The 12,106-nt window shown below is 45.5% G+C and overlaps 2 protein-coding genes across 11 annotated transcripts in view; one reads left to right on the forward strand and one right to left on the reverse strand.

Moving 5' to 3' along the window:
- Positions 1-282: 282 nt before the first annotated feature.
- Positions 283-9,933, reverse strand: MTRFR (mitochondrial translation release factor in rescue). Of its 3 annotated transcripts, none has more exons than XM_079957270.1 (3): positions 9,810-9,933; positions 1,751-2,056; positions 283-508 (listed from the first exon to the last, which is right to left on the reverse strand). In XM_079957270.1, exons 2-3 carry the CDS (start codon positions 2,030-2,032, stop codon positions 296-298), a joined length of 495 nt encoding a protein of 164 aa, XP_079813396.1. In that variant the 5' UTR covers positions 2,033-2,056; positions 9,810-9,933; the 3' UTR covers positions 283-295. The 3 variants fall into 3 exon arrangements, with proteins under 3 accessions (XP_079813396.1, XP_079813397.1, XP_079813395.1); XM_079957271.1 differs by lacking the exon at positions 9,810-9,933 and adding an exon at positions 6,291-6,491; XM_079957269.1 differs by lacking the exon at positions 9,810-9,933 and adding an exon at positions 5,070-5,171.
- The window catches only part of MPHOSPH9 (M-phase phosphoprotein 9), a 45,703-nt gene continuing 38,799 nt past the window's right edge, over positions 5,203-12,106 (forward strand). For 3 of the 8 annotated variants that reach the window (XM_079956480.1, XM_079956486.1, XM_079956484.1), the window contains exon 1: positions 10,108-10,387. The gene's annotated coding sequence lies outside the window, so the exon portion shown is untranslated. Of the gene's footprint in view, positions 5,315-5,602; positions 5,721-10,106; positions 10,388-10,614; positions 10,834-12,106 lie in introns of those variants that run through there. The other 5 variants (XM_079956483.1, XM_079956482.1, XM_079956487.1 and 2 more) reach the window with 5 other exon arrangements.

Consider the following 12,106-nt stretch of genomic DNA (forward strand, 5'->3'; position numbering starts at 1 on the left):
CAAGGGGCATCCATCTGGTTCCATCTGGAACATGTTTGATGCAGTAACTTCTTAAGAGTGAGGCAAGGTTGGTTTGTAGGCTCAATTGCTGGTTACCGCAAAGGTAGAAAAGCTCTTTTCCATCTGAAACGATGGAATGATGAACATCTACAAACGTCACAGTGTACCATCACTTGCATTTTTGCCTCTGAACTGCAAGCAGTTTTTCTCACAATTCTAAAAAACCACAACCAGGCAAGTGTCCCCCTCCCAGGCACACCAAATTGGACCAAAACCCACAACTGCCCAATCCTGTTTATTTATCCTCTAATGCTTGCATTTCTTTCAAGTGCCTTTTCCTTTCAAGATTTTCTTTTGCTCGCCTCTTCTTCTCTTGCTTTTTCTTCTGAAATTCCTGTTTCTCCTTAACAACATCACTGGTTTCACCTTTGTAGAAAACATCGACTTTCTCCTGGAGGATCTCTCTAGCTTTTTTACGGTTCTGCTCCAATGATCTTGTCTGATGGCACTAGAAGGAGGGCGGGGAGAAAAAATAATTTGCTTAGGGGATTGGAGCCAGCCCCACCCTGAAAGTTAGAAATGCTATTGCAGGCCTGGTGATACAGAACTACTTTGTCTGGGAAAGAGAATTCTCAGAGAAGGAAGCAGATGAGAAGGCTAGAGAGGCACAAAAGGACTCTAGAAGCTTGAAAGAGGATTTATGGAGCCATCCCTATGTGGCTGTAGGATGCTGGAAGGTGGCAGAAGTCTTGTAGATGAGTGGAAGGAAAGGCAAGGGCTAGAGACATAAAGGCAGTACAATGGACCAAGCCTCACTGTTCTCCATGTTTATGCACTTTTGGCAGCTCCTGACGGTGGGGGAGATGCAAACCATTAAAATAAGCTAGGATTGTGACGTGGCCACTGCCCCCCAAGTGCAAGCTGGAAAAGGATGGGGCTGCTTAGCTATTTTCTCTCTGGTGCGGCAAAGTGCCCAGGTGAAATCACCTCAGTGATTTCACCCCATCTTGTAGCGCTGTGGTAGGAAGCAGGGTTTTGAACATTGCGATGTACCACCAGATCACAACGTTTGCCTGGTGATACATTGCAGTGTTGAAAACCTGACACTGCCCACCCCTACTCTACTGATGAAATGGCAGTTCAGTCTCCGCCTGTTGAAAGGTGCCTTTGTCATCTGTTTCCTACCTCACAGAAACATGATTTCAAGAGCTACCTATAGACTCTTGGTGGATGCACCACATGCTGACAATTCCTTTGGATTAGACTCCCAAAACGGCTTTTCTCATGAATCTGACTGGAGATAGCCAACATGGTGCTCACCAGATGTTTTGGATTACATTTCCCAGGATCGCTGCAACATCACTGTCAGGGAAGACTGCTTTGAGGTTATTTCTACAATCAAGTGATACACAAATTTTATGAAAATGGAATTGTTGTCCAAAATGTATGGAGGGCACCATGTTAGTTATCCCTGCTCTACCCATTCTAGCTGATGTGACCTGGATGCTACACATGGGGCTTCTCAGGAATGTGAAGAACGCACACCTCAGCCTTATTGGCCCATATGCCTATCCAACAGTATATAGTTTTTCGTGGTATGAAAGCTTCCTGGCTGATCACCTGAACACAACTCTCACTCCAGTGGACAAGCTTTTTACAAACCTCTGTTGTACTAAACACTATTACGTGAAGCAGAAAACTAGTGAAACTTGCCACAGAAGCAGACGTGGAGCAAAGTCAAGCAACTCACCTTGACTACAATTCCTGAAGGAAGATGTTTCAGGACCACACAGTTACTGGTTTTATTGGTTGCTTGGCCTCCGGGTCCAGAGCCACGGACAAACTGCTCTTCTAGGTCAGCCTCATGTAGAGGAAGGAGGTCTCTGAAGCTCTTCTTTCCCACTTCAAGGAGCAACGGTCTGGGCCACCAAGGCATTAAAAAACGCGACTTCCACCAAAGCCTTGATGCCAGAGGGAAACCACTTAGTCCATTCAATGTGTTTGTCAAGAGCGGTAAACTTGAGGGAGGCATAGAAAACTCTGGAGATGAGGACTCCTAATTTAAACAATAGGAGAGAAGCCAAGAAAATACTCATAAGTAACTGTCAGTATATCTGGCCCTAACATTCAGTGGAACATAAGAAGCAGCATTATACTGAGTGAGACCATTGGTCTATCTAGCTCAGTACTGTCTTCACTGACTGGCAGAGGCTCTCCATGATTTCAGGCAGGGTTCTTGCCCAGCCCTATCTGAAGCTGCCAGGGATTGACCCTGTGACCATGAGGGCACAAAGCAGTTGCTTACTATTCAGCCACAGCCTTTTGTACACATGCACTTTATGGTGCTGTGCTTTTGGTGGTGGAGGATGGGACCCATTTTTCTTTTCTCAGACTACACCACTGCAGTGTGGAATACAAGCTGTCTGTTTTCATTGACTCTGCTGACTTCACATTACATTCCAGGGTAGAGGAGAGGACTTAACTGTCAAAAGAAATGATATCCTGTCTGATAATTTAATCCCACCCATGACACCACACAACACCAACATCTCATATGATGTGGGTAGGGCTGGGATATAGTTGCTATCCTTCCTTTGAGCCTTCTCCACCCCTGAACTCTCTCCCTCTCCCAGTCCCCAAACTGAAATATCATCTTGCTACTAAACAGTACAGGGTGCTTTTCCAACTTCTGGCTGAAGTTAATCTTTTCATGGAAAAAAAGAGAGGAGTAAAAAAACTGGCCATGGTCTTTTTCTGTTACTCAGACAAGTGGCAATTAACCTTTCCAGCTTGATGTCTCTTTTTCTGAGAACAAAGCCACTCTATGATTAAGGGAGCAAGACTAACAGCCTGATTCTAACACCTGCCACATCTGAACACTCACCTGGCCACTGTGCCAGCACACAAATTGTGGAATGTGGCCTTGGAAGTATTTATCCACAGGTACTCCAATCTTCACATGATCAAATTGAAAGGCTTCGGGGTCAAGATAATGCTGCTACACACACATTATTAGGAACCTTTTGCTTTATTTGAGCGATTTATCCAACTCTGTTTTATGTATATTGGACCAATTGTAAATCATTTATTTGCTTAAATTAAAAACACAAACTGAAAGGACTTCCATTTCTGTAGAGGAAGACCAAACAGGTTTCTGCTCACAGTACCCCTTAGCAATTGCTATTCCAAAGGGTACAGAAAAACCAAATATTTTCAATGAGCCAAAATGCTCACTTGGTGGCACCAGAAACCAAGAGATAGGGGAGGAAGTAAATGCTTCCTTGCAAAACCAGAATTGTAATTATTATAAAATTACAGGGCTATAGAAATCACCAATATCACTACTGATTTGTCTGGACAAATTCCAAGCAATAGTCAGAAGTGGAAAACACATCTTCACCCAGAAGAGCACTGATTATACAGATAAGTAGGAGGTCATGCTGCAGCTGCTGGTCACATGTTCCATGATGGCACTGCCCTGGAATGCTTAACCCTGAACTGGTCTGTGGGCAAACAGGCGCTTCATTTTGCTAAAATGATTCTAAATATATGCCTTTTGAGTTTCCAGCTTAAATATGTCTGGATTTGGCAAAAGTAATAAAACAGTTTTCAAAGAAAGTGATCAGGCAACGGGAATAAAGCAGCTCTTTGCTCTTCCTTAGGACTGCCAGGCTGCAACTTGGTCTACGAAGTAACTTTATGTTCCCTGACAATGCAGTGAAAACAGATTCAACCCTTTTTCTTCCACCAAATCCTTCCCCTACCCCAACCTTTGCTAGCACAGTACCTTTCACAGGGGATGCTGGAGAATTCTGACCAAAAAGAAATGGAAACAGGAGTTGCCAATCATTTGCCCCATCCAGCACACAAATCAATCCAGTGAATATTATTCACTGTTGTTGTTGCTTTGACTATACAAACAATATGCAACTGATTACTCCCCTCTCCATTTGCATGGATATGTAACTTACATCATCAGTTACTTAAGTTATGTAATTTTGCTACAGTGGACAGCAAGATGAAGAATGTGGGTTTTGGTGGAAGATAAGCTGCAGTGCAACAGAAACAGCGCTGCTTGCAATGAATAAAGGGTGAAATAGAAAACAATGCCTTACAGCTCTACTATCCAGATGTCTTGGACTACAACTCCCATTAGACTGAGCCAGGTAGTGATTGTAGTCTGTAACATCTGAAAAGCGCTATGATGGCAAAGGCTACCTATACAAGCTGAATACTGCAGGAGGGAAGTCTTCTTGTGCTTAGGTCCTGCATGTGGGTTTGTCACTGTGAGATGGTGAATTAGATGGGGCACTGGCCTGATCCAACAGGCTCCTCTTATGTTCTTATTCTGTTGTCCAGTCCCTCCCATGTCAACTGTAATAAATAATGTGACAGGCAGGTGAGGGAGTAGATAACAAGAACTGAAAGGAGAGAGGGCAGGAGATCATATTGCTTTTTCATTTCTCAGTGCATTTGGAAATTTAAATACATAGTGCAGGTTTCTTCCTCCTCTTACCATCCACAGTATTAAATTAATAGGGCAAGTAATCCCAGTAACTTTAAACTGAATTCCAGGATACTGCCAAGAAATAAGTAGTGGGTGGAAGAAAGAAAAGCTTAGCCAAAAATGGAATATAGTTGATTCAGCTTTTTTAAAAAGAAGCAGCAGCAGCAGCCAAAATAGGTTACTGAAGTCAAACAATGGAATAATGAGATTTGATAAATAATGGTACTGAGTTTTTTAAATAAATATATACCGTACCTTCCAGTTTAAGAAGGCAATTAAAAAACAAAAAACGTTAAAGTACACCTCCCTTCTAAGGTTTCACTGATGCCAGCATCTGTTAATGATATTCTGCTCTCTCCTGCCCCCAAGATACCAGCAGAGCATTTCCAATTTGAAGGCTCCATTCCAGAGCAACACCATCATAGAACAGAATGTGTCCACCAGCCACAAAACTCCAGCTTCTCTGTTCAAGAAATGCGGTCTTCCAGATGATGATGCATTTCTGATGCCAATTTAAACAATTAAAAATAAAATAAAAAATGAAGCAATGAACAAAACATACCCCCTCAAGCATTTTGTTTGAAATGAAGTACGCTGCTTTGAAGTCACGTTCCCCACTGCTCATCTTCCCATCCACCCACCCCAATTCACTCTGTGCTGAAGTCACAATCCACTGCTGGCCACATCAGTTGCCAGGGGAAAAGGCTGTATCAGGATTTCCTCTGTAGGACCTCCTAGGAAGACTGCAAGGCATTGCAACCAAATGCTAGATTAAACACAGGTTGGCCACCATTCATCATGGCAAGAGTGAGTAGATGTTGCTATACTTTTGTGTCTGGGTTTTCTGGGTTATACTTTTGTGTCTGGGCTCTGCAAGCAGCTGGGCAGCTGCCAGGGGAAAATACAAACTTGTCTGTTGACCCTTCCAGCCTAATGCTGCACTAGTAGCCCAATTGCTCCCAGTCTCCCTTGATGTCCTGGTGACATGGTTTCCATGGTGCAAATCTAAGGCAGCTGTCAATTTTAAGGGTTTGGTTTCTAAGTCAAAAGGCAACAGGCACCCTGCCTGTCATGTTCCTGCCTCTGTTTTATAAGTGGAAGACTCCAGGCTACATGCTGTAGGTGCAACAAGAAGACTCCTGGGCTCCATTCTTGGCTCTGGATGTACTTGGGCAGCAAGACTCTGGGTTGCAATCCCAGCTCCACATCTGAGGTGAGGATGCAGCAGAACTTCTATATTCCACCCTTGACACACAAGAGACAGGGTAGGACTCCTGTTTTTGTGGGCTGGGAGGCAGTCAGTACTCCTGGGGCTTAAAGGTGATTGCAGGGGAAGAGGATTCATTGACTTTGTAGTTTTTGCGGGAAGAACAGAAAAGCTCTTCGTTTTGGAGATGAGGGTGGGAAGAGGGAGAAAGAGTGCTGGGTCCTGGGCTTTACAAATGATGCACTGTGGAGGAAAGGCTCCTCGATGGTGCTGGGCACAGAAAGCGAGGGGTCTTTTTTTGGAGGGGTGAGAAGTTTGAGAGCCAGGGGGCGCAGTGGTTGGAGCAGACTTTCTCAATCTCTGGTCCCCAGACGTGGTTGGACTACAACTCCCATCATTCCAGACTGCTGACCCTTCTCATTAGGGATGATGGGAATTGTAGCCCAACAACATCTGGGTACCCAAGATCGAGAAAGTCTGGGCTGGTGTGTCAGACGAGGACCTCACAGACCCAACTTCAAACCCCCCCTCAAGCATGAAGCTCCCGGAATGATCTTGGGCCAGTCGCTGACCTACCTCACAGGCTTGTTGTGGTGATTAAAGGAAGGCGGGAAGAATTATGTGCTCGTCTCGTTGAGCTCCAAGTACAAAAGGGTGGGCTATAAATGCAAAAAATACATGCCTAAGGTTCGGGCTCCTGGGTCCTCCTTGGGGAAGGGCTGCTGGATTCCGGTTTTGTAGGGGAGGGGAGGTTTGGGGGCGGGGGCGCAGGACTCCTGGATTTCTTCTGCAACTGAGTGAAAGGCCTCTCAATCGATGGCCGAGGTGGGGACCGGGAACCCTGCCCGTTGCACTTTCACCTAGGCTGGAGGAAAAGCAGAAAAGCGCTCCGCTAACGCTCTTCCCCTTCATGGATCATTGCCTTGCCGTGGCGAAGGGGCTTGAATAACTCGGAGAAGCTATGAGTTATGCCGTGCAGGGCCACCCAAGATGGACAGGTCATAGTGGAGAGTTTTGACCAAACGTGATCCACCTGGAGCAGGAACCGGCAAGCCACTCCAGTATCCCTGCCAAGAAAACTCCATGGACAAAGACAAAAGGCATATAAAAGTTATGACGCTGGAAGATGAGCCCCTCAGGGTGGAAGGCGTCCAACGTGCTACTGAGGAAGAGTGGAGGACACGTACAAGTAGATTCAGAGCTGATGAAGCAGCTGGGCCAAGCCGAAAGGACGCTCAGTTGCGGATATGCCTGGAAGCGAAAGGAAAGTTCAATGCTGTAAAGAAAAATATTGCATTGGAACCTGGAATGTAAGAACCATGAACCTTGGTAAGTTGGATGTGGTCAAAAACGAGATGGCAAAAATAAATATTGACATCCTGGGCATCAGTGAACTAAAATGGATGGGAATGGGCGAATTCAGTTCAGATGACCATCATATCTACTACTGTGGGCAAGAATCCCGTAAAAGAAATGGAGTGGCCCTCATAGTCAACAAAAGAGTGGCAAAAGCTGTATTGGGATGCAATCTCAAAAATGATAGAATGATCTCGATACGAATCCAAGGCAGACCTTTTAACATCACAGTAATCAAGTTTATGCACCAACCACTGGTGCTGAAGAAACTGAAATTGACCAATTCTATGAAGACTTACAACACCTTATAGAATTGACACCAAAGAAGGATGTTCTTCTCATTATAGGGGATTGGAATGCTAAAGTAGGGAGTCAAGAGATAAAATGAACAACTGGCAAGTTTGGCCTTGGAGAAAATGAAGCAGGGCAAAGGCTAATAGAGTTTTGCCAAGAGAACAAGCTGGTCATCACAAACACTCTTTTCCAACAACACAAGAGACGACTCTACACATGGACATCACCAGATGGGCAGCATCGAAATCAGATTGATTATATTCTCTGCAGCCAAAGATGGAGAAGCTCTATACACTCAGCAAAAACAAGACCTGGAGCGGACTGTGGCTCAGATCATCAGCTTCTTATAGCAAAATTCAAGCTTAAACAGAAGAAAGTAGGAAAAACCACTGGGCCGGTAAGATACAATCTAAGTCAAATCCCTTATGAATACACAGTGGAAGTGAGGAACAGGTTTAAGGAGTTAGATTTGGTGGACAGAGTGCCTGAAGAACTATGGATGGAGGCTCGCAACATTATACAGGAGGCAGCAACGAAAACCATTCCAATGAAAAGGAAATGCAAGAAAGCAAAGTAGCTGTCCAATGAGGCCTTACAATTAGCGGGAGAGAGAAGGCAAGCAAAATGCGAGGGAGATAGTGAAAGATACAGGAAATTGAATGCAGATTTCCAAAAAAATAGCAAGGAGAGACAAGAAGGCCTTCTTAAATGAGCAATGCAAAGATATAGAGAAAAACAACAGAATGGGAAGAACCAGAGATCTGTTCAAGAAAATCGGAGAAGTGAAAGGAACATTTCGTACAAAGATTACCATAATAAAGGACAAAAGTGGTAAGGACCTAACAGAAGCAGAAGACATCAAGAAGAGGTGGCAAGAATACACAGAGGAATTATACCAGAAAGATATGGATGTCTCATACACCCCAGATAGTGTGGTTGCTGACCTTGAGCCAGACATCCTGGAGAGTGAAGTCAAATGGGCCTTAGAAAGCACTGCTAATAACAAGGCCAGTGGAAGTGATGGTATTCCAGCTGAACTATTTAAAATTTAAAAGGATGATGCTGTTAAGATACTACACTCAATATGCCAGCAAGTTTGGAAAACTCAGCAGTGGCCAGAGGATTGGAGAAGATCAGTCTACATCCCAATCCCAAAGAAGGGCAGTGCCAAAGAATGCTCCAACTACCTCACAACTGCACTCATTTCACACACTAGCAATTCTACAAGGCAGGCTCAAGCAGTATGTGGACCGAGAACTCCCAGAAGTGCAAGCTGGATTTAGAAGAGGCAGAGGAACCAGAGACCAAATTGCAAACATGCACTGGATTATGGAGAAGGCTAGAGAGTTCCAGAAAGACTTCTACTTCTGCTTCATTGACTATGCAAAAGCCTTTGACTATGTCGACCACAGCAAACTATGGCAAGTTCTTAAAGAAATGGGAGTGCCTGATCACCTCATCTGTCTCCTGAGAAATCTCTATGTGGGACAAGAAGCTACAGTTAGAACTGGATATGGAACAACTGATTGGTTCAAAATTGGGAAAGGAGTACGGTAAGGCTGTATATTGTCTCCCTGCTTATTTACCTTATATGCAGAATTCATCACGCGAAAGGCTGGGCTGGATGAATCCCAAGCCGGAATTAAGATTGCCGGAAGAAATATCAACAACCTCAGATATGCAGATGACACAACCTTGATGGCAGAAAGTGAGGAGGAATTAAAGAACCTCTTAATGAGGGTGAAAGAGGAGAGCGCAAAATATGGTCTGAAGCTCAACATCAAGAAAACGAAGATCATGGCCACTGGTCCCATCACCTCCTGGCAAATAGAAGGGGAAGAAATGGAGGCAGTGAGAGATTTTACTTTCTTGGGCTCCATGATCACTGCAGATGGTGACAGCAGCCACGAAATTAAAAGACGCCTGCTTCTTGGGAGAAAGGCGATGGCAAACCTAGACAGCATCTTAAAAAGCAGAGACATCACCTTGCCAACAAAGGTCTGTATGGTTAAAGCTATGGTTTTCCCAGTAGTGATGTATGGAAGTGAGAGCTGGACCATAAAGAAGGCTGATCGCCGAAGAATGGATGCTTTTGAATTCTGGTGCTGGAGGAGACTCTTGAGAGTCCCATGGACTGCAAGAAGATCAAACCTCTCCATTCTGAAGGAAATCAGCCCTGAGTGCTCACTGGAAGGACAGATAGTGAAGCTGAGGCTCCAGTACTTTGGCCACCGCATGAGAAGAGAAGACTCCCTGGAGAAGACCCTGATGTTGGGAAAGATGGAGGGCACAAGGAGAAGGGGGCGACAGAGGACGAGATGGTTGGATAGTGTTTTCGAGGTTACCAGCATGAGGGAGGCAGTGGAGGACAGGAGGGCCTGGCGTTCTCTGGTCCAGGGGGTCACGAAGAGTCGGACATGACCAAACAACAACAACGCCTCTTACCTACTGCGGGACGGGTCAGCTCGCCTGAGAGAAGAAGGCCCCAGCCTGTCTGCGCATGCGCCGCCGTGTATTTACTTCACTGACTCCGAGGGAGAGAAAGAGAGCGCCCCCGCCCGCCACTCCATGAAGGAAAGCCAATCACAGAGCACGACCCGTTACGCGACGGGCCTTTCCCCTTGCCACCGCGCTAGCGTAGCCTGGAGTCAGCCGAGCTGCGCCAGCCCGCTGCCCGCACCACCCAATGGCAGCGAAGCTCCCATTCCACGCCCCTCCGCTCCCGCCCCCGTTGTTGGGTAGCCAATCGCATCCCGCGTCCCACCCCGGCGCGCGGCTCGGAGCAGCCAATAACCGCCCGGGTGAAGCCGCCTCGCGAGCCTCTTGCGTCTGCTTTGAAAAAGCTTCGAATCTCAACCGCCAACCCTGAGGGGAGGGGGTCGAGGGGAAGGAGCCCGCCGCGGTCGCCGTTGTTTACAGCCTGACGTCTCTCTCTCTCTCTCTGAGGTGGGGGAAGGAAGAAACGCGGGAGCCGCTGTTTTTCTCCCCCCGCCCCCCGACTAGGCCAGCGATTCGAAATGCAGGTAAGCGACCGGATGTTTCTGGAATATAACGGCTGTTGGCCTTTTGACGGGGGCGGGTTTGGCCAGGGCCTTCGGACGAGCCCTCGGGCTGCAGAGCGGCGCTCCAGCTAGCCAATCAACGCCTGGCCTCGCTCGTCAACATTCCAGAGCCAGCCAATCAGGACGCAGGAAGGTTGGGCTGCAGAAGTGGGAGATCTTCGCGAAGTGGGTCTGGCGGAAGCCTCGGGGCGAGGGGGCGCGCGCGTGTAATAGGAAGAGCGAGGCGGCGCGGGTTCGAGTCCTCTCTCGGCTCAGCCTCCGACTCGCGCTGGGTCAGTTGGAGCCAGTTGCTGCCTCAGCACTGCCTGCCTCGCAGGGTTCTGGAGAGGAGGGTCGAAGGGGAAATAAACAACTTGACGGGAAAAGGGGGCGGGATTCAACTCCTGAGCTCTTTGATGAGAGGATATGTGAGTTTAATAATAATAATAACACAGTAATAATAATAATATAATATAGTGTAGATGGAGAGGAAGGTTGCTTTTTAATAATAATAATAATAATATTTTTTTATTTATACCCCGCCCTCCCCAGCCAAGGCCGGGCTCAGAGCGGCTTGCAAGCAATAATAAAAACAAGATGAATGATTACAAACTTAAAAACAAAAATAAAATACAACACCTTTTTAAATGCTCCTATTGTTTTTGTTTTCATGCTTTCTAGTTCTTTATCTTATGCAAGATCATCCCTATATGCTATGTTGTAACTAAGCCGAAAGTATGTACTGTATACAGTAATAAGTGAAACGATCATTTATTCTTCTGTTGGTCCCTGCTTCCCTTTCCCACTGCCTTCCCCCTTTTGCTTCTGATATCTATTTTTATATGATAAGGCCTTTTGGGGTAGGAAATAGTGATGACTGTTCTTTCTACGGTGTCCTGTATGTGGATGGCAGTATATACATATTCAATATAAGTTGCTTGCATTAGAGCCATTAGAGGGAAAAGGGCAAGATAAGATGGAAGCAGCAGTAATTATAAAATGCCTCAAATGTGATGTGCTGTGATAGTTAAAAACAATGAACTTTGTGAGTAGGGACATGCGTTCTTTTAAAAAATTGATTTAAAGACAGAAAGGGGGAAGTGGAAGCAAAAAAACAGCGTCGTCCTTAAAAATGCATTTATTGAAGGATCAGTAGGGTCTGAAATGCACTGGATCAATAAATACAATAAGGATAAAAAAATAAGGATTGAAGGAAAGTACTGATACTGCAGGAATGTTAAAGGAGCATGTTTAATAATACTTTAACTGCTTTAGATTTTTCAGAGCACTTCCTGTAGATTGTATCTTAACCTATGCAATAGGAGTGGGGGACTTGGGGGGGCCTAAAATATTTTTATTGAACTTTAGTTTTTATCAGCCCCAGCCAGCATAGCCAGTGGTCAGGGATGATGAGACGTAGTTTAACATATAGAGTCCACTCCACTGCTTTTTTCCCTGGAGGTAAATTGTACGCAGTACCAGCACCTTTTTTTTCCAAGAAGAAAAGCACTGGAAGCCGCAACTACCTTATAAAGAAGATCAATACTTTTCTCTCCATATTGTAAATGGGAATCTGTGACCTACGGCCATTTCTTTGTAATGACTGAGGGGAAGTTTGAGCAGGGACCTTTCTTCCATTTGTGCAGTTTGATGGTTGATTCAGAAGTTAGCTGCTCTGAATTCAATGGAATTTGCTCCCAA

The sequence above is a fragment of the Podarcis cretensis genome, assembly GCF_951804945.1.
Source record: "Podarcis cretensis genome assembly, chromosome: 16".
Taxonomy (NCBI): domain Eukaryota; kingdom Metazoa; phylum Chordata; class Lepidosauria; order Squamata; family Lacertidae; genus Podarcis; species Podarcis cretensis.